At 44.1% G+C, this 27,588-nt stretch overlaps 1 protein-coding gene across 1 annotated transcript in view; it reads left to right on the forward strand.

Annotated features, from left to right (window-relative positions):
* PCSK2 (proprotein convertase subtilisin/kexin type 2) overlaps positions 1-27,588 on the forward strand; it is a 122,211-nt gene that overhangs the window by 64,932 nt on the left and 29,691 nt on the right. The window contains exons 6-7 of the mRNA XM_054180118.1: positions 21,559-21,635; positions 27,329-27,417. Of these exons, the coding sequence (XP_054036093.1) occupies positions 21,559-21,635; positions 27,329-27,417 (166 nt within the window). The remainder of the gene's footprint in view (positions 1-21,558; positions 21,636-27,328; positions 27,418-27,588) is intronic.

The following is a 27,588-nucleotide window of genomic DNA, read 5'->3' on the forward strand; positions in this document are numbered from 1 at the left end:
ACTCGAACACTTCCAGGGACAGTAACTCCACCACCTCCCTGGGGAGCTTGTTCCAATGCCTGACCACTCTTTAAGGAAATTAATGTTTTCCTAATAGCCAACCTAAACCTCCCCTGGCACAGTTTCAGGCCGTTTCCTCTCACTCTGTCACCTGATACCAAGGAGAAGAGACCAACCCTCACCTCACTCCAATCTCTTTCAGTAGTTGTAGAGAACAATGAGGTCTCCCCTCAGTCTCCTCTTCTTCAGACTCAACAACCCCAGTTCCTTCAGCTGCTCCTCACTAGATCTGTTCTTCTGACCCTTCACCAGCTTGGTTGTCCTGCTCTGGATATGCTCCAGCACCTCAACATCTGTCTTGGAGTCCAGGGCCCCAAATTAAACCCATTACTCAAGGTGTGGCCTCACAAAAGAGAGCAAGACAATTAGTTTTACCTGATTGGTGTTTGGAAAATAGTAACACACAGGATGAAAATCTTTTTGTTGTTGCAAGTAAAAATGCACATATGGTAGAGAACAAAACAGATACAGAAGGTGTTTACTTCAGACAAGAAATGAAGCTGACCACAGAGATAAAGTGCAAGGTAGTCAGTTTCACTCCTTACCAACTGGCTTAATAACTTGGTAGCAGCTAATTAAACCCTGTGCCCTGACTGTAAAGCTCTCTCCTAAGAAGAATAACTCAGTAGGATGTTCCCATAAATTGATAAAAATACAGAAGTTTGTAAGTTTGTAGCGTTTTTTTCCTTTGTAGGGATCATATGTTTTATGTATGTTCTAGCATGTGATCTGGGCAAAACTTGTGCTCTTTACTCACTTTTCAGCAGCAAGCATCAACAAAGCTTATGGGTTTATTCTGCTTCGAAAAATCGTGTTTCAAATAAGCAAAAAGTCCGTACATCATACCTGATATGACGTCAAATAGGAAGAGTTCTGCTGTTAGCATTGAACCTGGGATTGTGCCCAGAAACCAAAAATAGACTTCCCAGTAATACTGTGGGGGTGTTTTAATTCTAAAAATATTTTGTGTTTGATGGATAGCAGCAGGGCAGATGGTTAGCTCAGGCAGGCTGAGCAGAAATGTGTAGTTTTTAGAGTGGCAGGATGAGTATTCTGGAAATTAGTGGCAAATGGCACAGAGAATGACAATGCAAAGACATGATACTGAAATCAGAAAATACTGGAGCTGGAGAGAAGTCTGAGAGTACAGAAGAGAAATACTGGGATGAAAATTGGAGAGGAAAAGCTGTCTGGCTGTGAGGATAACAAACACTTTAATGACAGTCATGGAAAACTTGTAAGGCAATTCATCTTGACATGACAATCTTGAAAGGTTGATGTAGGAATGACTTTGTCCAAGCAAGGAGAAATCCATTAGTGGAGCAATGAGGCTCCATCAGGCTGTGAGGGAACAAAATGCAGTATTAGCTATGGCTTGTGCAGGGAGGTCCCTTCCAACCCTAACAATTCTATGATTCTCTGAGAAGACTGAGGAAAAAGTGGTTGGTAAGACACTCATTAAAGCAGCATCAGAAACCCCATCTGAAAGATCACAGCCTTAAAGCAGATACCAGCCCAGTGGTTCTAATGCAGAAATGCAAAAATACAAGTTACCACTCTGTGATTCGAGGCTGTCACTGCAGTGAGGGGGAAAAACAGAAATAGGCTGGAGCTTGCATAGGTCATCCTTATTGCCTAAGGTTCGCTTTTAATTCCTTGCTGAATATACCAGATGACACAGCAAGGAAGTGTGCTGGGAAGTTAGCACTTCTCAGGGTAAGCAGCAAAATGGTGAACTTGGAAACCAGCAAGAGGTCGTGCACCTCCTCACACAGAGCTGGCTGCATGAGCTGTGCCTGAGAGGTGGCTGGCTGAAGGGCAAGGTTGATGTCTGCTCCCACTGCTAAAATCTGCCCTCTCCTCCTTCGCCAAAGGACAGCACATCGGCTGCAGGGCTTGGTTCACCTGCACTTCACCTCTCTCCTCTGTCTGCAAGGCTGCCAGGGCCTCCTTGAGTCCTAAGAGATCTTGCTCTGACACAATCTGCTGTGTCTCAGAGATCTTTCTTTCCCAGTAGGTAGTAATTTGGGCGTGAACTAAAGACAAGGACTTAAATTCAGCAGAAGGAAAGATCAGTTTGGGTGTAAAAATACAGCAAAACAAGTGTCTTAAGAAATGAGTTTGCAACTCACTTTGTGCAGGCATCTCTCTGCAGTTGCTGTAGTAGTTTTGTTTTTTTTCTGAGACATATGCACTTTGAGGCAGCTTTCTCTTTAGTTCAATGTTTTCTTTTTAGGAAACAAAAAGTCCCCATCTTATGTTTCTCAAGTGGGTAAATTCCTGCATGCTCTGACAATATCTCCCTATCTTCCTTAGGAAACTGGGAGCAGTTAGGAAGTTTCCCAAAGGTGGTGGGCTTGGCACATTTTTAAGTATCAAAACCTGATATTGGTTACTCACTTCAGTTTGGCTTTTGTGCTTTTCAGTTGCTGGTTTGTTGGTTTGGTTTGGTTGGGGTTTTTTTTGCTTGAATAGTGTGACAGGAGTTAGCTCTTAGAGAAAATGGAGGGTCAGAGAAAAGAAAGACCTTTGTAAAGAACATCACCATTTGTATTTTCTCCTAATTACCATGACCTCTCATCTGGAGGGCATTTCTGGCCATAATTTGCTTTGCAATTCCTGAGGTTTACTGCTTGAATCATCCATTTCTCTTTTGAATGCACTTTATATATGTTGAAAAGCGTGTGCATTGCTCACAGTCTGGATGGATTGCTCTCCCAGCACCCCCTCTCAGCTTGCTGCAGTGTATCTGCTTGCTTTTCTGGGACCAGGGGGTTATTGCAAAGCTGGAATTTTCCATTCTGCGCCATGACTGCGTTGTCAAAAGATCAATATTTTCTTCCAAGCTTTGGAAACCTCGCAGAGGCTTTTCCTTCAGGAAATTATTCTTTTTCCCACAAAGAGAACCCTTCATTATGACCTGATAATTAAAAAGTTGATGCCTGATGTAGTCCATGGTTTCCTTTCAACTCAGGCTCTACATACAAAGCCAGCTGTGGTGGTTTGAAAGGAAAGGCTCTGCTTTCCCTCCCCCACTGAGAAAGAGACCACGGCTAAAGCCAGTCGGAGAAATGAGAGTATATTTTACAAGGAAACAGATTCTATGTAACACAACAAATACAGGTATTTTACAATATATACAGGAATATACAGCAAATGAACTCAACCAGAAACCAGACCCCCCACAGAGGGGGCTTCCCCCTGTGCCCCCTTCACCCCCCTACCTCCCTTCTCCCCCAAAGAGGTAGAAGACGAGAAGAAAGGGGAGTTAGTACAGCAGACGGAGGCCTATGCACAGGGAGTTAGTTCTTATCTTAGTTGGCCAGAATCCCAGAAGCAGATCCAGCCGAAAGGGACAGTGAAGAAAGGAAGACCGAGAGAAAGTCCCAGCTACCCTGGGTCTAACAATCTCACCTCCCACAATCCTACCAATGAAATTCGTTTAGAATACCAAAATATTTTTATAAACATTTAGCCAGTGTGCCCCTTTCTTAAAGGCACAGTGTCAAACAGCCACACCAGCAAATTTCAGGACTGACTTTTCCAAGGTGAGAAAGAAAAGCAAAGAAGGGCTATGTACCAGGTATGTCTAATAAAAGAGAGGAGCAGCTGTGAGGGGGTGCACATTGTTTCAAAGAAAACCCTAAGAGAGGGAATGGAGCTTTGTAGTGCCACAAACATAAGCATAAGCTGATCTCTCTCTCTTCTATCAGTTTGTATGGTGTTCCTTCTTGGTTTGGCCAGTGTCTGCCGGTGAAGGTCAGTGTAGCTTCATTATCTCATTTAGAGCAGCAAGGACCCAATGTAAGGAGCAGCAACTCACTTGTGTAAGCAAGTTTGTACCTGATTAGCAGTAGTGACAAAAATTAGGATCCTGTTAGGAGACTTGAGCTGACAGTGAAAAGTTTCTGGTTTCAGTGTCTGGCCTCTCTGAAGCTGAAAATTTGCTTGAAAAAAGGACACTGGAGGTGGGCAGGAACAAGACGAACATTTACTGTAGGAAAATAGGAGTGAAAATTTGAATAGGTAACTTTTTACAGGGTACTGATACATTCTTAGTAATCAATAGTAGTAGAATTCATTTGGACAAGAAAAAAGATGCTGAAATCTGTGGAGTTAGACAGATGTAACACATGCTAAAATAACATGCAACCATCTTAGCAGTGCATTGTCCTTCTCCTAACTTTGTCTTTCCTTCTCTGTAATGTCTTTGTGATACAACCTTCTGTTGAAGCTCAAGGACGGTAGATTTAGACTAGGTGTTAGAAAGAGATTCATTATACTGAGGCTGGTGAGACACTTCAACAGATTGCCTAGGGTGGTCATGGATGCCCTCTCCCTGGAGGTGTTCAAGGCCAAGTTGAATGAGGCCTTGAGCAACCTGGTCTAGTGGAAGGTGTCCCTGCCCAAAGTGAGGGGGTTGGAACTAGATCATCTTCAAGGTCCCTTCCAACCCAAACCAATCTGTCAATCTCCCAGGGTCCTTGCCAGGTGTCATTCAGGCTGTACACAGGAAGTTTTGCTGAGCACTAAAGTGCCCTATATAAGGTATGAGGGCATACTTTCTGGAGTTATCCCACAGTTGAAGTTTTCTTCATCTACCATTTCACATTTGAATGTGAACAGCAGGTAGTCTTACACAGAATACATAGAATAAACCAGGTTGGAAGAGACCTTCAAGATCATTGCGTCCAACCCATCAACCAATCCAACACCACCTAAACAACTAACCCACAGCACCAAGCACCCCATAAAGTCTCCTCCTGAAAACCTCCAGTGATGGCGACTCCACCACCTCCCCGGGCAGCCCATTCCAATGGGCAATCACTCTCTCTCTATAGAACTTCTTCCTAACATCCAACCTAAACCTCCCCTGGCACAGCCTGAGACTGTGTCCTCTTGTTCTGGTACTGGCTGCCTGGGAGAAGAAACCAACCCCTGCCTGTCTACAACCTCCCTTCAGGTAGTTGTAGAGAGCAATAAGGTCACCCCTGAGTCTCCTTTTCTCCAGGCTAAGCAACCCCAGCTCCCTCAGCCTCTCCTCGTAGGGCTTGTGTTCCAAACCCCTCACCAACTTTGTTGCTCTTCTCTGGACTCCTTCCAGCAAGTCAACCTCCTTCCTAAACTGAGGGGCCCAGAACTGGACACAGTACTCAAGGTGCGGCCTAACCAGTGCAGTGTACAGGGGCAGAATGACCTCCCTGCTCCTGCTGGCCACACTGTTCCTGATGCAGGCCAGGATGCCATTGGCCCTCTTGGCTGCCTGGCCACACTGCAGGCTCATGTTCAGCCTACCATCGACCAGCACCCCCAGGTCCCTCTCTGCCTGACTGCTCTCCAGCCACTCTGACCCCAGCCTGTAGCACTGCATGGGGTTGTTGTGGCCAGTGTGCAGCACCTGGCACTTGGATGTGTTCAATCTCATGCCGTTGGACTCTGCCCACCTGTCCAGCCTGTCCAGGTCCCTCTGCAGAGCCTCTCTGCCCTCCAGCAGATCAACTCCTGCCCCCAGCTTGGTGTCGTCAGCAAATTAACTGATGATGGACTCAATGCCCTCGTCCAGATCATCAATAAAGATGTTAATTTTAAAAAAGATCATTAATAAAGATGTTACCTCTCTTCCCTTCCCCCTTCGGACATCTTCAAACACAGAGAAGTCTCTCTCTCAACTTCTGGTAATTTGTCACGGGGAGCAGCTTCCCTCCACCTCAAGGAGAGACAATCCAAGGCATATTTTTTGAATAATTATCAGATAAGCAGTAGAATTCTCTACCTCTGTTATGAGCTACAATTTTCATTGTTTGCTGGAGGAACAAAAACATCACTGAAAAATCTTTACTGCCATGAAAGAAGGAAGAGATAGTACAGGCGATAAATTACACACTGCACTGTGTGCAGCAAAGCTTAGCAACAGCACAAAGGATCTTCTTTCTTTCTGAAAGTCTGTGTTGCCTTCATTAGTGTGAATTTCCAAAAATGCTTTGTCCTCCCTGCACACTGTCAAAAGGACCTGCAAATTATTCTGGAGGCTGTGAGCCAGATCTCAATGATTTACCAATGTAAATCCATCAGTATCTCCACCAAAATCACTGGGGCCTAATTGTGGGTTGTGTAAGTTGACAAAGCTCCATTGACATTTTTTGAACCATGCTGCTTTGCCCCACAGAAATCCCAGCTGATGTAATTGTCCAAGTCAAATAGAGTTCACATGTAAGTGGTAGCAAGAAAAATGTTACCCTTCCAAGACCAAAATTTGGTGGAAAGCCTCTGAAGACCTTGAAAGGCTCCCAGTGTCTCTGCACTGTCAATAGTGTCAGCCCAGGGAATCCAAAGGCCAAACCAGAGCAGCCAAGCTCACACTTGCCTGGCATTAGTGAGTGATTTCATAGATTCATGGAATAAATTGGTCAGTTTTATGAGATCCAGTTCCTACAGCAAGGTTTTCAAGAAAGCCTGAGACAGTCCCACTGCCATTTCCTACTGCATTTCAAAGGCGTTGTTGAGCAGATGTAGTAGACACTTCAATAAACCTTTGCTGCTAATACATCAAAGATATTTTATGGGCAAACTCTGCATGCTGGCCATTGTTGCTAGTACCTATTTTTAACTTCAATGTTTAAATAGCATTTACATTATAAAAATACAAAGAACAGGATAAAACTGTTTTGTTTCAACACCTCACTAATTGAATTTTGTGTTGCCTGGTTTAGTTTGGTTCTGTGACGTCGCTTGAGGTTTGGGGGTTTGGCTAGCAGGTTTTCTAAAACAAAAAAATAGCATCACAATTAAAAATTGCCAGCCAGAACCTGGGATAAATATCCTTCTACTCAGTGCTGATTCAGTAAGTACTCCCTTTGATGGATGCCGTTAAAAGAGATGGCAGCAGAAATTTCATCAAGAAATTGTTGAGACAAAATGAAGCCTCTCTGTTCTCAGGATAGAAAGAAGGAGCAAGTGTTTAAACGCCACCTGACTGATGTCTTAGCAACTGAAGCCTTTTCTTGGGCAGTTCATTCTACTCAGGTGGCTTCTGGCAGCTTGGGGGCTGGTTTTAGTCTTCAGAAGATGATCATTCAGGACATGCAAGGCAATGAAGTTTCGCTGACATAAATTAGAAGTTACTTGCAAGAGAATGAAGTTCTCTGCTTCAGACTTGGCTGGGGTTTTTTTCTGTTGTTTTGTGCAGGATCAGCTTCTGGGCTCATCTCTCTTCTGGGCAACCTTTTTGTTTTTCCCTGAATGTAGGAAAGGACTAAGAAGAAATTGTGCCTTCTCTGATAAGATTAGCCGGGCAAGTAAGGTTCTGTGTGCTCTTGCAAAGTGTCCTGGGTTTGTCACCTTGCTTCTGGGGTTTTGCGGATCGGGGGAGTCCTGGTGGGCAGGGGTGCTGGCGGGACCGTGCTCTTGCGAGCGTGCGCGGGAACGGGAGCCTGACGTCAGCGGCGGCAGGTTTAAATCCTGCCCGGGCTGTGCGCGCGGCGCCAGTTTGGCTCGGTAGCCGATCGGCACCACTGCTTCAGCACAGCTCCGCTTGGTTCTTTTGCTTATTTTTTTTTAGCCAGCAGTGTGCCCAGGTGGCCAAGAGGGCCAATGGCATCCTGGCCTGCATTAGGAATAGTGTGGCCAGCAGGAGCAGGGAGGTCATTGTGCCCCTGGACTCTGCATTGGTTAGGCCGCACCTTGAGTCCTGTGTCCAGTTCTGGGTCCCTCAGTTTAGGAAGGACATCGAGACACTTGAACGTGCCCAGAGAAGGGCAACAAGGCTGGGGAGAGGCCTTGAGCACAGCCCTGTGAGGAGAGGCTGAGGGAGCTGGGATTGTTTAGCCTGGAGAAGAGAAGGCTCAGGGGTGACCTCATTGCCCTCTACAACTACCTGAAAGGTGGTTGTAGCCAGCAGGGGGTTGGTCTCTCCTCCCAGGCAACCAGCACCAGAACAAGGGGACACAGTCTCAAGCTGTGCCAGGGGAGGTTTAGACTCAAGGTGAGGAGAAAGTTCTTCACTGAGCGAGTCGTTCGTCATTGGAATGTGCTGCCCAGGGAGGTGGTGGAGTCACCGTCCCTGGAGGTGTTCAAGGGGAGATTGGACGTGGCACTTGGTGCCATGGTCTAGTCGTGAGGTCTGTGGAGACAGGTTGGACTTGATGATCCTTGGGGTCTCTTCCAACCTTAGTGATACTGTGATACTGTGATACTGATACTGTCACACACAGAGAATGCTTCACATCTTGGAAGACATAATGGGGTCCTGCAAACAGTCCTCTCCTGCTCCCAACAGTAACTAGTTTTGCAGGTACATGTCACAATGGTGCTTATGTGACAGAGTGTGGACAAAATGACTGTACAGTTCCTCTTCACTGCCTTATAGCAGTGTAATATGAGCTCTGCTAATAGGAGAGAGAAGCCATGCAGTTATGCAGAGGAGATGTCAGTGTCTTCTACTTCACGAAAGATAAAAGTGTTTTGTAACCATAGATGTTATCACAGCCTTCTAGCTTTCAACTCAATTAAAAAGATGGAACAGCAAAAAGAATTTGAAGTCTCTTTCTCCTCTGGATTATTTTCTATGGCCAAATGGCATGGAAAGAGCTTTTTTCTGCATATCAGCCTGCAGCTTGCAAAAGGAGCATGGTTACATTTAGGAGAGGTGATTTGTGTCACATCCAGAACTGTGTTTGCAGCTAAAATCTGGATTTCTCACACTGAAAGATGTTATGCTAACTGCTCTGCTAACATCCATTATGAGAGATCTGGACCCTAGAAGCTTGGCAATTTCTAGGGCTTGGTGCTTAGCACCATCTGTACAGCTGGAGTTGGCATTGCTCCACTGATGTTGGCCTCTTCAGGGGGGCACACTGATTTCTGCTGGCTGTCAAATATCCTCAGAGTACAATTGCTCTGGAATCAGAAATACACTAATATATTGTTTTAAGAGCAAAAAAAGTCAATTTATTCTGTACTAGAACCACCTTAAAGGGATAATCTTCAACTTAAATGAATGCCTGGTGTGCAAGCAGTGTGAGGTTGTGCCAAAGGGACTTGCTGCACAAGCTAAAGACTGTACATTGTCTGCAGCATTTGTTTTTCTCTATAATCAATGTACTTAATCAGCTTCACACTGAGAAAGTGCAAGGTGGTTAATCACCTTAATCATTAAGCAGTGATATTAATTTTCATTCAAAGCATCATCTGTGGAAAGTAAATTAAGATTGTTGAAATGAGAAATGCACAGGGGTGGAAGACAGCAGATGAGGATACTTCTGCACCAGTTCACAGTATCACAGTACATTAGAGGTTGGAAGGACCTCCAGAGATCATTGAATCCAACTCCCCTGCCAAAGCAGGATCATCTGGGGTAGTCTGTACAGGAATGCATCCAGGGAGGTTTTGAAAGTCTCCAGAGAAGGAGACTCCACAACCTCTCTGGGCAGCCTGTTCCAGTGCTCTGTCACCCTCACTGTAAAGAAGTTTCTCCTCATGTTGAGGTGAAGCTTTCCATGTTCAAGCTTGTACCTGTTCCTTGTCTTATTGCACACCACCAAAAAGAGCTTGCCCCCCTCCACTTGACACCCACCCCTCAGATATTTATAGACATTGATCAGATCACCTCTCAGTCTTCTAAGGACTAAATAGCCCCAGGTCATTCAGTTTCTTTTCATAGGCGAGGTGCTCAAGTTCCCTAATCATCCTCATGGCTCTCTGTTGGACTCTCTCCAGCAGATCCCTATCTCTCTTGAACTGGGGAGTCCAAAACTGGACACAGTATTCCAGATGTGGTCTCAGGAGAGCAGAGTAGAGAAGAACCTCCCTAGACCTGCTGGACACACTTTTCTTGATTCACCCAGCTCTCAGCCTGTCCAGATCTTCTTGGATGGTTGCATAGCCTGACAAGTGTCATCCACCCCCCCACCCCCCCACCCCCACCCCCAGTTTTGTATCATTAGTGAACTTGCTGAGGGTACACTCAATCCCCTCATCCAGGTCACTGATAAAGGTATTGAACAAAACTGGACCCAGTACTGATCCCTGGGCAACACTACTGGCCACAGTTCTGGCTGGTGCTTTTGAAATGGGCTTATGCCTCTCTCCAGGGTTTCTCACAGAATCACAAAATCACAGAATCACCAAGGTTGGAAAAGACCTCAAAGATCATCAAGTCCAACCTGTCACCACAGACCTCATGACTAAACCATGGCACCAAGTGCCAATCCTCTCTTGAACACCTCCAGGGACGGTGACTCCACCACCTCCCTGGGCAGCACATTCCAATGGCTAACAACTCTCAGTGAAGAACTTTTTCTCCTCACCTTGAGCCTAAACTTTCCCTGGCACAGCTTGAGACTGTGTCCTCTTGTTCTGATGCTGGTTGCCTGGGAGAAGAGACCAACCCTCTCCTGACTACAACCACCCTTCAGGTAGTTGTAGACAGCAATAAGGTCTCCCCTGAGCCTGAAACACAATTTTCTTTTAGTTGGGGAAAAAAAAATGTAGAGGGAAGATGTTAGTCCTCACTGCTTGGCATGGAGGGACCTGGTGTTGCTTTGGTTTTGTTTGTTTGTTGGGGTTTGGGTCTTTTTATTACCTCCCTTTCTGCACACCAATTAGCTTCTGGAACTGGCCAGAAGTCTTCCATTAGAAAAATATTTTTGCTAGCAAAGATGAGTGGTTTATAAATTCCAAGTGTCCACAGGAAAACAAAAGTGAAATATGTACATTTTGGATCAACTCAGTTTAAATGTTTGCTTTCTAGAACACGCTGAATTAAAAGAGCAGCAAGAGCATCCCATTCTCGTGCATGGTCCACTTGGGAGAAGATGGTAAAAAAAAAAGTAACAAATCTCCTGGAGGCAGTGAACACCATGGAATTTTAAACTCAAGTTCAACAAAATGAAATTAAAAGCTGCTGTTTCCCCAAAGTGAAAAATACCACATTTTGGCTTGAACTGCTCTCACTGTTTAAGACACTAAGCAGTGTTGAAATCCCTGAATATTCATCAGCATTGAAATAGAGCTTAATTAAAATTCATGCTGCAATTGCATTTTGGCTACCAAGGTATTTCCAGGGAAGTGTGAATTATATGGTAGGTGTGGGGAACACTACTTTCTCCCAAAGCTTCATTGACATTTTACATGTGTTAGAGAGAGACTTTCAGGCCCAGTGATGATTTTGGTAAGGAAAGTCTCAAACCCACTGGGAACATGCAAGTGGTTTTAGGAGGAGAGTTCTGGCCAAACCCTTCGAATAAGCTAAACTTGCAGAACATTTTAGATAGAGATGCAGATCGTTTCCAGTGCTTTAAACATCTCTCCTTCACTGTGCCTGAAAATTAATTTGGTTCATTTGAAATTAATTCCATTCTTTCTGTCCTGGCACTTCACCTTGGTGTGGTTGTTTGCTTTGTGTTGTTTGATTTTAGTCATGTTCATTTGTGTTCTCCATATTAATATTTAATTTCTCAGTACCTATGTAGGTGGTTAAGATATTTTTAAACACCTGCTCTGTTTCAGATTGCTCCATTTCTGTTCCATTACCAACAGAAGCAATAAGCATAATGAACATCTCTCAGAGGGGAGCAGAATAGCAGTTGCACCACAGGAGGTTTAGATTGGATATTAGAAGAATCTTCTTGACTGAAAGGGTTCTTGAACACTGCAACAGGTTTCCCAGGGAGGTGGTGGAGTCACCATCCCCAGAGATGTTTAAAAAATGTATAGACATGGCAATTCAGGACATGGTTTATTGGCCGTGTTGGTGTCAGGTTGATGCTTGGACTCTATGAGCTTTGGTTTCCAACCAGAAGAATTCTATGATTCTAATCCAATGGCTTATGTATCTCTGGCCACTCACATGCTTTTATTTTCCCTCCTCCCAATTAGAGAAATTGATGACTTCATTCCATAGTCTGAAGCTTTAAAGCTTTACATTTGCTGCTTTCCCTGAAAATCTTTAACAGCAACTAGTTGCTTAATTTGTTTTTATTTTACTAAGGGAAGTGTCTTAGGAACATGCCTCCGGATGAACATTCAGTACTCCCTAGTCCATTGTAGTATACCTTAAAGATTCCTGTTCACCCTCTCTGAAAATCAAGGGATGTTTGGCTGGGCAGAACTAGGATTTCTTTTTATTTTTGGTAAGTTAAGTTGCTTTTACCTCCAGAGCTCTGGCTTTAAGAAATTAATAACTGGTGATGTGCTTCAGGTTTCTTCTGCGTCAATGTGAAATTGTGGAGCAGGCTGAGAATGCCAAGAGGTGAATTGCAAAGCAGCCTCTGCATTGTAGGCACAAGTTCATTTGGCTTCTTGCTTTTTAATATCATCTCACACCTGCCTCAGAAGCTTAGGCTTCTTTCTGTGTCAAGGGAGAGGAAATGGAGAGTATTTCAATAAGCTAGGTTTATTCAGACAAGTTGGCGGGGGGGGGGGGGGGGTGGGGAATAATTCTCAACTGAAAAATTCTGCCCAGCCTACATTTTCTCTGAGTCTTCATGGTTATTGTTTGTTTTATTTTTTCTATCCTGTGTGACTACCTATCTCTGAGCCAAGCATTAGCAAACGGCCACAGAGAGCTAGGTGGCATTTACCTGGATACATTGGGACTTTCCTTTGGTTCACTGGGAAAACAGTCTTGGTACCTAAGAATGGGATTGTAAATTTCTTCTATTCTTTGAAAGAAAATTCTTCTGTTCTTGAAAAGGTTTGTGATTAGATCTGTATGCTATCCAATATTGCTGTACTGCCCAGCTGCTTTATCTCTCCTGTGATGTAAAGAGGCTGTATAGCCACAGCCTTTCCTTTGGAAGATGCTTCTGTCCTGAAGAGCAGTAGCCAGCAGTGTAACTCATGGTGGCTTTCTGATTTTTGTCTGCAGGGCAAGTAGGGAGGAAATTAGGGGTTGAAAAAAAAAAGTGAAATAAGAGTTTGTGGGATATTGTAGGGGTCTATAGAGGCTAATTAATTACTTGACAAAGGAAATCTGTTTAATGTAGTAAAAGAACACAAGGTAAGATGATCTCAGTGAAGCTGTTTTTCTTTGTAACATTTAAAATAATGCTGCTGTGAGGATTATTAAGTCTTCTCTGTTTTTATGGTTCTGAGTTAAGTAGCAGTCACCTGTTGTTTGTGGTCAACTTACCCACTTTTGACTTCAGTCACACTAGTTTTTCTTTTACCTGTATCCCAGATGCTTGATGAATGCTGAGGAAATTGGAGTCAGCGCTTTTTTCAGCAGTAATTACCAAATGAAATCACTATTGCAGCCTGCTTTGTACTTGCTTATTCTGTGTCTAGGCAGGGCCTCTACTGAATACCTGAAACTTGAATAGCAGGAGGACTTATGGCCTCTTCAGTTATTGTCAGGACCCAGCACACTTCTCCACTCCATTCATTTCAAAGGGTGCCCAGATGTATTATGCAGTGACTGTTTTGAAAAGGAAGATGGCAGAAAAGTCTGCTGCTGTCTTACTCATTATTCAGCAGCTGGCTGCTAGTTTCTGGCTGAGTATTTTTACTTTTATTATCTACCTGTAAGAACTGGGTAAAAGGCTTATGTTTCTGAAGGGTATTCAGACAGAATTTGCTCCTAAAGGTTAGGGATGTGGTGGAAGCCCTATCTCTGGATGTTTCTAAGGCTTAATGTGGCTCTGGGTAACTTGATCTAGTGGAAAGTGTCCCTGCCCAAGGCAGTGGGGTTGGAATAGATGATCCTTGGGTTCCCTTCCAACCCTGACAATTCTGTAATTTTTGAACACAGCCCTTTACATTGTGGATATATTCTCAGTTTTGCCAAGGTCTCATCTGCAGCTCTGAATTTGGGGGATGGTAATACAGGGTATGTAAATTAGTTCACGTAGAGGCAGAGCTGTTTCAAAGTTGGAGATTTCTTTCATTTCCATTAAAAAACCAAACAAACCACAAAGGAAAAGAGAACAGTGTGCTTCCCATGGCAGAGAGGGCTTGCTGCGTGACTACTGACTTGGCAACAGTGCCTCTGTTTTCCATTAATGACCTTTAAGCCTTCTAGCACCTTTCCTAGGTGAAATATTATGTTGCCTCCTTTTTTTCCGCCTCCTGGTGAGCATATTCCATTTTCTTCAGCTTGTGTGTACAAACCTGAAATTTATTTTTCCACCACATGATCTCTGGTGTTATTTTAGTACAGTTTCTCTGAGGTTTTATATCATTTGAGCCCAGGGGTTTGGACGCTTGTTGGATCAGTAAAGAAATCAAACAACCAAAAATAAAGAAGGTATCTTTCTGCCTCGGATTTTCTGAGAGTGGCAGAGCCCTGGAACTGGCTGCCCAGGGAGGTTGTGGAGTCTCCCTCTCTGGAGATATTCAAAACTCACCTGGATGCATTCCTGTGTGATGTGGTGTAGGTGATCCTGCTCTGGCAGGGGGGTTGGACTAGGTGATTTTTCAAGGTCTCTTCCAGCCCCTGAAATTCTGTGATTCTATGGATTTGCAATTGCCTGATGAGGGTAACATCAGGTGCCACCTGTGTTAAAAATGTTTCTCATCTTTTGAAAGATACAAACCCCTGTTCACCTGTGTCTTGGGTTGAGCAGACAGAAAGCTATTTTACCCCTCCCCAACAGAGTAAAAGAAAAACATTCCATGGAATTGGAAGGAATTGGAAATTTAAATGGAAACACTATTCACAAATGGATAAAACAATTCAAAATGCACAAATTCGTATTCAGCCTCAGCCCAGTTCTCCAACCTGGGCTTACCACAACTTTACTAGGCCAACACCTTTCAAAACCCTTCCCCCCAGCAAGGCCAAACACCAGACCACAATGCCCCACCCATAGCAGGCCTGAATTGTGTATCTGAAAATTTAGCTTTGCCCAGGCCACAGGCAGACACAAACCTCCCCCTGCATTGCAAGAGGTAAGTGTCTGTGCTGGGAACAGAGAGAGGGAGAGAAAGCCAGAACAGACAGTAATGTTGATGGGAATGAAATAACAAAGATTACTCTTTCTGGTGTCCCACCTCCTGGACTATCCTGGTCCTCCTGGAGGACCTAAGAACCTCTGTAGTTCTTAAACCCATAACAACCTCTTCTTTAACGTCACCAATCAGGATGTGGCCGGTGGGATGTGTTTCTTAAATTGCTTGTCTTGGGGGCTAGCATGTGTGCAGAGTCACATTTCTGGAGGTACAGAGAAGAAGGAGAAGTGGATGTGAATTACACTCCAGAGGCTTGCTGCGTTATTCAAGGTACATCGTTTTAGTAGAGATGTGAGCAATGCATTGGATAATTGATTTATTGCTAGTGTCATGTTTTACATAATGAATGTTTTATACAGAAGATTTTACTGAACATATTTTATGATGTACAGGACAATCCTTTAGTAAATGACAGTCTGAGCTTGGTTTTAAGCAGAATTTTTTTACATAAGCAAAAGTCATCTATTCACATCGTGGTATACAAGCCTTTACTTGATAAGTGATTGAAAGAATCTCGTCATCTGATCCAGTACTCTTCTGTTAGCATCTTTGGTGGAGAGGATATAATGCAAAAATAGAGATAAGTCTTAAAATAAAATACCATTCCTCTCTGTACTAGCATTTTCATTATGGAATAGACATTATTTATAGGTGATTGTAGATAGATGGTGACTAAGAAACATCAGATTCAAATTGCTTCGCAACAATGAACTGGTTGAACACATGGCATAGGATTCACCTCATTCTCACACTGCAGACTTAGACTTGTGTAAGGCTAGACTGCAGTCTGCAGTCAGTGCCTAAGATTGATGGCATGAGTTTCTCCCTGGAGAAAAAGTATCAGGTGACTACCTTAGATATTGAAAATCAAGTCGTAGACACTGCAAGTCTAGGAGAAATAACTACCACCTGACTAGTTTGGCGTTAAAACAGGAAACGGAATTACCTGAATTGGAAAGCAAAATGCTTTCATTTCAGTGTGCTGTTGCAGATCCTCATCTGCATTCGCTTCGGTTGCTTCCTCCTGGGTTCCCACCATGATTCCACCTCCACATTAGCAACAAATTTTCTCTTGTTGCCTGCTGGAGAGTCCAGCCTGTGGAGAGTGGCAGAGCACAGATTTTAATATTCACTTCCCAAAACACATTTTAGTTATCTATCAAAGCCATTCCGTTTTGGTTGGTCTGGTGTTGACACTGATGTAAGTTGTCACCAGTTTCTACCTTTAAAAAAAAAAAAAAAGAGAAAAAATAAAAATAAAAAGAAAAATTTAAAAGGTTGAAGCTTAGAAATGTAGGGATTTGATCTTTAAATTAGGAACATGAAGCAGTCCATTTGTACTTGTCACTGCTGTTTTCATTACCCATTCCACTGCTTCTCTATGTGGGTGGAATATTTCTTCATGAAGCTGAAACTCACTGTCTTTTCTCAAAGACCCTAATGCAGATAAATTGTGCAGTCAGCAGTTGTTTTCTTTCTAAGAATTCTTAATTTTGCACTTTGTGGATGGTTCCTGCTACATTATATAGCTTTCTTCTTTGAGTGCAGTGATCCAAAAATCAAGTACACCTGTACAGCTAGAAGGGCTTTTCCAGCCATAATGCATTGCACAAGAGAATTCTAGAGTCAAGACTGGTTGATGTCCTGAAAAAAATCAGACTCATCCAGACCCACTTTCAGCTTAGGGTCTATGTAAGTAGAACTGCATTTCTTCCAGATGGGGAAAATCCACAGGTGACCTGTGACTAAGTTTAAGTTCTCATCTCTGCAATATTTTTAGAGTGGAAATGGAATCTCTAAGTAATTAAGAGGCTGGCAGTATATTGAACTAATTTAGTACTGGGTTAGACCATTCTGACCTGACAGAAACAGTCTGAAATCACTGGAACTAGGCTTAGTTGCAGTCTACGTAGTTTCCAGGCTATGTCTGGTAGGGTAAAAAAGTTTATTTAATTTGTGATTGAGTAGGTTTTATCTGCTAGTTAAATTACTCTGAGAGTCATAATTTTTATGTTGACTTTATCATAGGATGTTGCTCTCCAGCCTGTCCTGCTAGGAGCAGATACTGCTCTAGTCAATAAAGAACAGGCCTGGATCCTCTGTTCACAAGCTCATTTCTTTTTACTGTGCTGGATAAAGCCTAACCTCCTGCACAAATGCAGACCTGGACACTGCAGAATCCATACTTCCTATGCTACATTGAGATGGATTATCTGTGCCTTATGGGTTTTACAAGGCACACTGGCAAAAGTCTTCTCTGTCAGGATTCTGCCTCCAACAGCAGCCAGTAGTGGTTACTTGAGGAGCAGTATGGTCACCAAGTCAGAGACCATGTGATATCTACCTGATTGTGGCCTCCCAGCATCTGGCATTCACTGTTTTGTGGAGTGTTGGAGAAAGAGGAAGCACAGCATTAAATGACTCTTCCATGTGCATCTTCCCTTAATTTGTCTAATTGCTTTTTGATCTAGTTGAGGATGCCCCTACTGCAGAGGGGTTGGACTAGATGACTTTTGAAGGTCCCCGCCAACCCTGACCATTGTATGATTATAATTAGGCTGGGGACATTGTCTTCCACATTTTCCCTCTGGTAATTTCTTTGGATTACCACTAGTTCTTGTATTGTGTCAAGTAGTAAATAACAATTCCTTGTCCACCTTCTCTGTGTTCTTCATGATTTATAGGCCTGTGGTGAAGGCACATTATGCCCAGATACTGAATCTTGTCCCAGCGTGTGGACAAGTTCCCCCTCGTTTAGGAGGAAGACAAAAGCCAAGGTATTAGCCAGGCCAGCACGCACCCAGTGCATGCAGTGCTCGTGCAAATACCAAATATGGGCAGAATTCTAGCTTCACGCTTTCCATAGGCTGAAGCCAGTTGTTTATGAGAGTGCCCATTGGTCAAACCCAGCCTCAAGGAATCTATAAGTATCACCTCAGTTGGTAAACAAGTTGCCCCCTCTTTCACTTTGTTTCTGTGCTTGCTCGAGAGAGCAACTCTCGAGCCACAGCCTCTGCCATTGAGCTTATTGTTGTTAGCTTCTGTTACACATGCACGCATACTGAAAGCCTCTGCATCCTGAGGAGCAGTCGTGAGGATCACCTCCAGAGGGAGGACCTTCACTGAGTCCGAGGAGCCCAGCGTCGCCACAGCCAGTCGTACTGACCGGGAGAGCCCACCGTGCCACCGGAGGACTGGACCAACCCCCGAGGGTAAGACCTGCCCAGTTGCCGGGGAGAAGGGACTTGGTTGAGACCGAGTCCACATATGCCTAGCCCCGCCACAGCGGGAGAGGAGCAGCCACGTGTGCTGCTCTGAGCCCTGTAAACCTCAGGGAATACCAAATCATTGTTTGTGCCTATACTCACCGAACTCGGGACCACTCCGAATGTCCCGCTGTTCCTTTAAGCCCAGCAAACGAGAAGCCACCGCTTAACGCACCGGCAACCGTCGCCCAGCCCTGTCGTGCAAGCTGACTCCCGAGGGCCGACCCTATGGGCCAACCCTGACCAGGACTGATCCCTGTTGCCTGGAAGGAATCGACCGAGTCCTGAAGGGAACCTGCTTTTGAGCTAAGCCCAGGTTCCATTATTCCCTCTCCACTACTGCAGAGAGAGGAGACAGCAACCCAACATCGCCGTCTAACTCGACCGGGAACCAGTCCAGTGACAGTTGTCTGCAGGACCCCCACTTTGCTACAAACTACAACTACAGAGTATCTTCTACATGCTTGCCATCCACTAGCACTCAGTTCAAAGTATCCGCGTCTAGCAGAGTGATCGCTGACGATTACGGAAGATTATAATACTGCTGTGTATAGCCAGGAGCTGCCCACGTCCCGCCGAGTCGCCATCTAGTGGCCAAGTGGTCGAACTGCACCCTTTGTTATATAAATATAGAAATAGTCTGTAACTAGTTCAATTAAGTTCTAATCATAACACTAAGCCACTTGTGGAATGTATTTCATGAACGTGCACTAGAACATGTATATAAGTTGGTGATTCATCGGTTATTAATAGTTTGCTAATTAATAAAAATAATATTTTCATAATTCATATTTCATATTCATAAATTTAATAACCTCTTCACCACAAGGCCACAGTCAAATTCCCTTTTTTTATTCTGGCTGAAAAGTCATGATCTTAGCTCATACAAATCTATGCCCCTCAAAGTGCTGTATAAGCAGTTGTGCTAATTAAAAGAGGTAATTTAAACGTGCACCTAGGCACAGAGACTGAGAAGCACTGAGAATTTGTGGTTATAGCTGACATAAATTGGAGGGCATCTTCAGGCTGAAAACCAGAGATATGGAGAGATCAATAAGGGCGGTCACAAAGGAATTCAACTGTGTCTGAGCTGGAAAAGACAGTGTCTCCAGCAGAAGCTGTGAGTATGATTAAGGGACTGCAACATCTGTCTGGTGAGGAAAGGCTGAGAGACCTGGGGCTGTTGAGTCTGGAAAAGAGAAGACTAAGGGGAGATCTTATTTATAAATATCTGAAGGGTGGGTGTCCAGAAGGTGGTGCCAGTCTCTTTTTGATGGTGTCCTGTGATAGGACAAGAAGCAGTGGATACAAACTAGAACACAGAAGTTCCACCTCAACAATGAGGAAAAACTTTACTGTGAGGGAGCACTGGAACAGGCTACCCAGAGGGGTTGTGGAGGCTTCTTCTCTGGAGACTTCCCAGACTCACATGGACGTTTCAAGACTTGTCTGGACACATTCCTCTGTGACCTGCCCTAGGTGATCCTTCTTTGGCAGGGGGCTTGGGCTGGATAATCTGTGGAGGTCCCTTCCAGCCCCTACCATTCTGTGAAGCTGCATGGTAGGCATTTCTCTATCCTCGGCTCCATTCAAACACTGAAAACATTTACTGTCCATGCTGTCCATAAGCAGCCAGTCCTTCTGATGTGATCACCCTCCCCCCCTGCAAAAAACCCAAACAACCAAACAACAACAAAAAATCACTGCACAATAACTTGAAAGATAGTGAGTTTTACCCCTTCAAGGATCAAGCACAAGGTTTTCCCCATTTCATTCTGGCACAGTATTTTGAGAATTATGAGTTTTGAGTCCAAAACCCAAAGACCAATGGACTATCTATTCCTGGAACCCAAGAACTGAGAATCTGCTGAAGGGGAGTGTTTTTAGGAGCAAAACTATTCCTATGATACCCAAGTCTCAAATTATCTCCAACAGCATGCTCAGCCAAGTCTTAAAAAGGTGCACATTTCAAGTGTGTACAATTCAAGTACATGTCAGTTAAGACTTAACATAATTCTGTTCCTTGAGTGTGGGGTTTATTAAAATATAAAGTCTCTGAACATACACTTGAAGCTTCTAAATATTTTCAAACCTTAATTTTCAGTCACCTTCTATTTTTTCATTAAGAGGGAAGAAAGAACGTGGCAATTGACTTTCTGGAACTTTCTAGTTGCTTCCCAGGTATAGCATCCAAAAGTTGTTGAGTGTCCTTAGCTCTGCTGATAGGGAAAAATTGGGAATGATTTAGATTTATATGAAAAGCAAGGACAGGAGATGACATTTTCAGAAGTGCATAAAAGCCACATTTGTGAAGCTGTTCAGCCTCTAAACCCCAAGAAAGGGATTTTCAGGCTTATGTGCAGATTATTAATGTAGTTTTCACACTTGAATTTTGAGACATTTATATTCTTAGGCATTGAAATGCTTTTAGAAATCTGACTGTAGTACCACAAATGCACCTCTCTTACGGAGACAGAACTGAGAGAGTTGAAGCTATTCAATCTCGGAAAGAGAAGGCTCTGAGGAGACCTTCTTGTGGTCTTCCAGTATCTGAAGGAGGACTACAAGAAAGCTTGGGAGGGACTTTTTAGGGTGCCAGGTAGTGATAGGACTAGGGGGAATGGAGCAAAACTAGAAGCGGGTAGACTCAGATTGGATGTTAGGAAGAAGTTCTTTGCCATGAGGGTGGTGAGACACTGGAGCAAGTTGCCCAGGGAGGCAGTGGAAGCCCTATCCCTGGAGGTTTATAAGACCAGGCTGGATGTGTCTGTCAGTAATGTGATGTAGTGTGCAGGGGGTTGGAATTGAATGATCCTTGAGGTCCCCTCCACCCCTGACAGTTCTGTGATTCCATGAAATAAGTTTTTCAAAAGTAATTATACGAGGGAAGATCCAAGTGTCTGGTCACTTCCATCACTGTTTGGAAATAGGATTTCACCTTTGTCATGCCACACTAAGTAGTATAGCAACTAAATACTCTTGTATTGTTGGTGAACAGGCCCTTGGTAGTAACCTAAGTTCTCATACCCTCTCACAATTAGCTACACTACTTGGAAACACACATGGTTCACAGAAGGCTTTGCGCTCCAGGAAGCATCTTGTCCTAGGCTTGCTGGTGTGGGAAATGGCATAGCACAGCAGGGACCAGTTTGCCTCCAGATGCATCTCACAGAATGAAGAGGACAAAGTTTGTTAATGGTTCACATTTGCTCCTTCAAATTGTGTTCCACTTTTCCCCACTGATCTGTGTCAATGCTGACTTGCTGAACTTCTTTGTGTTTTGCAGAATGCCAAAGCCAGCTATGACTTCAGCAGCAATGACCCCTACCCCTACCCCCGCTACACAGATGACTGGTTTAACAGGTAAATGGATTTTGATGAGCCTGCTCTTCACTTTGGTTTGCTTAAGAAATTACAAGTATTTGCTAGCACTTGTGAAATGCCTGTTTTCTGCTAAATTATGTGGTTTCTTAGAATATCAGGTTGGAAGGGGCCTTGATCATCTGGTCCAACCTTTCAGGGTAAGAATATAATTTAAATGAGAGTGCCCAGCACCATGTCAAGCTTAGCCTTGAAACTGTCTAATGTAGGGAAATCCAGCACCTTCCCTGGTAGTTTATAAACTTCACACCCTTCCCACAGTGGTCTCCAGAAGAGATACTATAGTCTCACTATTGCTTGAAAATTAGAGGCTACTTATGCCTTTATTGTATTAGTTATCTTCTAAATAGCACTGAACAACTGATTTGTATTTTGTAAATGAAGTTGTTGCTTCGGAAGTGTACATACTTAAAGTGTTTGAATGGGCAATGGCCACAAACCTTTTCCTTGTCTCCTCTCATTGGACATTGTGCTAACCCAGATCTCTAGAGGCTCCTTTCCCATCTACTGTGTCTGAGGCAGTACCACTGCTACCAAATTTCAGAGGGAGTAAGCTGGAGAAGGAAAAGGCTTTGAAGGGGCAAAAAGTATTTTCATAGAATCAGAATTGTTAGGGTTGGAAGGGACCTCAAGGATCATCCAGGTCCCACCGCTCTGCCAAGGGCAGGGACACCTCACACTAGATCAGGTTGCTCACAGCCACATCCAGCCTGGCTTTAAAAACCTCCAAGGATGGAGCTTCTACCATGTCCCTGGGCAACCTGTTCCAGTGTCTCAACACCCTCATGGTGAAGAACTTTTTTTCTAATATTCAATCTGAAACTACCCACTTCTAGTTTTGCTCCATTCCCCCTAGTCCTATCACTACCTGGCATCCTAAAACATCTTTCCCAAGCTTTCTTGTGGAAGACCACAAGAAGGTCTACTTGGACCCTTGTCTTCTCCAGACTGAATAGCCCCAACTCTTTCTGTCTGTCTCCAGAGCAGAGGTGCTCCAGCCCTCTGACCACCCTCTTGGCCCTTCTCTGGACACCTTCCAGCACCTCCAGATCCTTCTTGTAGTAGAGGCTCCAGAACAGGATGCAGTACTGCAGGTGGGGTCTCATCAGGGCAGAGTAGATGGGGAGAATATCCTCCCTCAACCTGCTGGCCACACTCCTCTTGATGCTGCCCAGGATACAATATTTTCATCTCATTGTAGATTAAGAAGGCAGAAAAGCAGCATGGTGTGGAATGACCAGTTTAAAACAACTAAATTTTAGGTTAAGTGCTGAATCACCCTTTTTTCACCTTGATATCAGGGCATGGTACATGGGTAGCATTTCAAGGCTGATTCTGAGAGATTTTGAGCTGCTGGAGGAATTAAAAGTCCACATACACCGACCAAGTACCTGTTGTGTGGCTTTTATACATCTGGAGATAGCAGTGCAGCTGTGCTGCTTGTGTTATTTCTTCTGAACACACCATGACTGCCCAAGACACCCCCATTCAGTATGTCTTGAACTCAGTCAGTTTCCAGCAGAAAGTGGTCTCATCCAAAAAGTATAGTATAAGTAAGAATGGCCAAAAAGGAAGGGCTTCAGGTTTTATAAAGGAAGGGCTTCAGGTTTTTTTAATTCTTCCCTGAACTGTTGGGTTTTTTCTTAGAATGCATCAAAAAGACCTTTGAAAATTTTTTGTCATTAAAAAGCATTTGTGCCCTTAGTTCTGCAGCTGTCCCCATGAAAAAGCCCTTTCTGGCAGGCTCCTAGCAAGATGTTCATGTAGGCAAGGATTCAGAGTTTGTGTGTTTGTCACCTGATGATCTCAGCATCCACCATCTCTGCCTCTGCAGCATACTCCTCAGGGTCAGGTCTGAAGTGGGTTCTGGCTTGGATTTTCAAAAAGGGTTTGAAAGTATTTTCAGTGAAATTTCCAAATGCCTTCTAGATGTCAATATATTTGATGTTGCCAGCATTTACCACTGAGGTTTCAAAAATGTAAAAGTTTCAGGGTTCAGTCTTAGTGGTTAGGCTTGAAATATTTTTGGATATTTGATGTGATTTTCATCTCTGACTTTGTGTGGCAGCCTCCGAGTTTCTTGTGGGGGTTTTTGCTTTAATTTCTAAAGAAATCCATTTTAGTTCTGTCAGAGTAACACAACAAAAGTGGAGCAGCTGTGCTTCCACCTCAGACACAGGCTTCCAGGAATGGATGAAACAGATTTAGGAGCTGTGATGTCTTCCTTTGTAGTCCTGCCATTTTTCACCTGAAGCAAGATGCCAATGAGATTTCTCCTTGATTTTGGGAAAGGACATTCGACACTTTTAAACTGGTTTGAATCTGTTTAGTAAATGGAAAGTTGGAAGAAGACTAGGGCTCTAATTTGTGGAGGTCTGTTGCCTTTCTCACTTTATGCAAAGGATCTTTGTAGGAGAAAGATACTGCTTAGCTCTGGAGCAGCAAGGAGGAAAATTAAATTTAGCTGTAGTGGGAAATGGCAGCTTCTGCCATTTCAGTGTGGAACTTCATAAACCTGTGTTCTGCCAAGACCCATTAGCACTGCTTGTGTTGCTACCAAGCATTTTGTAGAGGGGCACAGTTTGCAGTCCTCATGCACGCTGCACAGTGGCCCTGGGGGCAGAGTTACCTCCAAAAGTCTTAAAACCGTCCTCAAGCACCCTGGATGTGACAAGGGCTCTGATCTCTGGCACCAGATGCTTCTGGCTAACTTCAGGCACCCAAGAGAAGAATCAAGGGTGGGCAGCATGGTCACCTGTGACCTAATCTGTAATTATTGGTTCACAGATGCTATTATCTGTCTGTGAGATGGATTGGGAACTGATTAAAGGACAGGGCTCAGAGAGTTGTGGTCAGTAGGACAGAGTCTACTTGGAGGCCTGAGGGTATCTCCCAGGGGTCTATACTGGGTCTTTAGGTGAATCTGCCTTGACAGTGAGGCTGGACTCGATCTCCAGAGGTCCTTTCCAACCTCTACCATACCATGAGACTGTGATTATTGAGAATAATATTCATAGGTGAAAATATTCTTCACTGCTTTCTATTCCCTTGTTTTATATATAGAAATAATAGTGAAGAGGTGAGTGTTGGGAGAGCAAAGCTGGTTTGTGCCTATGACATGTGTCACTTCTTAGAAACCATCAGTGGCACATGAACAGCAAATTGGATGAATCTTCTTTTTGCTGTTAATACTTCAGCCAAATGTGTTTCCACTAACTCAGATGATTTTTAACTCGGCAGCCAGCAGCACACTATCTAAACCCTGAGCTGCTGGAACAGATCTGCTTGTGGTCTTCCTCATGTGAGCCAGTGCTCCGGGGAAGTGAGGTGGGAGAGATGACCTGATGAAACCTTTTCACCAGGAAGGTACTAATACAGTTAGTCCATCTGGGAGAGAAAGAGCTTATCTGGCAACATTACAGATACTTTGCATCCCAGAGTCATATCACAGAATTGTTAGGGTCAGAAGGGACCTCAGGGATCATCCACTTCCAACCTCCCTGCCATGGGCAGGGACCCCTCACACTGGATCAGGTTGCCCAGAGCCACATCCAACCTGGCCTTCAAAACCTCCAGGGAGGAGGCTTCTACTACTCACCTCCCTGGGCAACCTGTTCCAGTGTCTCAACACCCTTATGGTGTAGAACTTTTTTCTAACATCCAATCTGAATCTACCCGTTTCTACTTTTTTTCCCATTCCCCCTAGTCCTATCACTAACTGATACCCTAAAAAGTCCCTCCCCAGCTTTCTTGTATCTTCAGATACTGGAAGGCCACAATAAGGTTTACTTGGAGCCTTCTCTTCTCCAGACTGAATAACCCCAACTCTCAGTCTGTCATGCAAGACAAGTTTTTTGAAAGCTGTTTATTCTGCTCTGTGGATTGCAGCTAGCCCAGAGGTGACTAGATAATGAATGCCTAGCAACAGTATATTTTTTTATCACAGTTCCTTGAACAAGGGCATGAGGGAACACCAGCTTGATTGTTGAAAGAAATTTCTCCAGCAGCTGAATAAGAAATCTCTATCACTCTCTTCTCTGCCCCTTTTGTAAGAGGAACTTGCATGAGATCTTCAGCCTTTTGTGATCAAGACACTGCACATTCAAGGCCATTTTCTTTCATAGAGCTGCCTTGAAAAATGTACAAGTACAGCAGGAAAAAAGAATGTGTTGCTTCTCATGCCTTTATGAATCTTACAGAATCAAACAGAATTGTCTAGATTGGAAAAGACTTTAAAATGATTGAGTCTAATCATTGGCCCAACGCTGGAAAGTCCTTGGCTAAACCATACCCCTAAGCACTACATCCACATGACACTTAAATACCTCCAGGGATGGGGGACCCCACCTCCTCCCTGGGCAGCCTGTTCCAATGCCTGACCACTCTTTCACTGAATAAATTCTTAATATCCAATCTAAGCTTCCCTTGGTTGAACAAATTGAGCCCCATCTCACAACAACCTCCTATCAGGTAGTTGTAGAGAGCAATTAAGATCTCCCCACAGCATCCATTTCTCTAGGCTGAACATAATGTAACACTCACTTTTGCCAGAGGTGCTTAAAGGGGGGGTGGGGTGCTGAAATTTATTAAAATAAAACAATTCTGCCTGCCAGGATGGTTCATCTGGCATTCCATAGTGCCTTTACAGTGCAGCTCTGCTAATTGCACGAATCCTTGGCATGCTATGGGAGCGATGCCAGCGATAACGCACAGAGTGGATTGGTGTGAGCAGGAGGATGGATTCATATTTATTCAACATCTTAAAAATAAATGACAGCAACGGAAGTTTCTCTGCTGCTGTGCTGTTGTGGTTTGGTTGGTTTGGGTTCAGCTTTGGTTTTTAAAGTGGATTATGTTGTCCATATTTATCTTCTCTCTGGTTTCATTTCTGTAATGAATTAGGAAAAAATGCAACCTGCCTTCCTGCAGGACTGCCTTAGAGCCACTGCTATTTAAAAGGCCTCTGTTAAGAGGTGTTAAGCTCCTCAGAGATGCCAAGTGTTCTTGAAAAGCTGATCCTGGGCCTCTGTGTCAGAGCAGAGGCTTTTCCCACTTGAGAAGGAAGCTGAGGCTTTGTGAGCTGACTGCTGGAGCGCCTTTGTCAACTCTCCAGGGAATTAGGCACTGGAGGGTAGGGATGCATGTGCCCTTAGATCTGGCCAGCCAGGCCACAGCTCTGCTGCTGAGGAGTGCAGTGAGCATTGTGGCTCTCTTCTGCTCCTCCTTTTGTGGGCAAGAGATATGCTCCTTGCACCCATGTGAGCAGCAAAAAGGCAACCAGACTTTGTTCTGTGGGGTTCATAATAATGGGTTTGTAGTGTCAAATCACAAAACCAAAGAAACTAATATTGATCTTATTTTAGACTGTTCTGTCAAGGGCCTATTTCTGCTGACTTGTAGCAGAGTTGAAAAGGTCTGAAAACTTTGCAAACAAATTAAACAGAAGTTTACTTCAGAACAAGTGTTGCTCGTACCACAGAGGGGAAGCTGATTATTGTCCTGCTTCAGGAAGAAATGAATTCGTCTGGGTATCCGAATACAGCACTCAGCAGTTTGCCATGGAAGCACCAGGAGCTCATGATCAGGCAAAAAAACCAAGCTGAGGGTGACCCAGCTCAGTTCAGCCACAGGCATTACCCAGTGTTCACATGGTGTCTCTGTCTTCCTTTTTGCAGCCATGGAACAAGGTGTGCAGGAGAGGTGTCTGCCGCTGCCAACAACAACATCTGCGGCGTGGGAGTTGCATACAACTCCAAGGTGGCAGGTATGGTAGCAATTCAAGGTGTGAATGGTCCTTAGGTCACCATGCCTCAGGCAGAACTTCTGCAGAGACAGGCAGCATTGCCCAGGACAGGACTGAAGGCTGGCACTGTGCCATGTGCTTATTTTCACAGTGGCTGAAGAGAGGAATTTCTCCGTGGCTTTGCCTTGCAAA

This window comes from Dryobates pubescens, chromosome 3 (assembly GCF_014839835.1).
Source record: "Dryobates pubescens isolate bDryPub1 chromosome 3, bDryPub1.pri, whole genome shotgun sequence".
Classification (NCBI taxonomy): Eukaryota; Metazoa; Chordata; class Aves; order Piciformes; family Picidae; genus Dryobates; species Dryobates pubescens.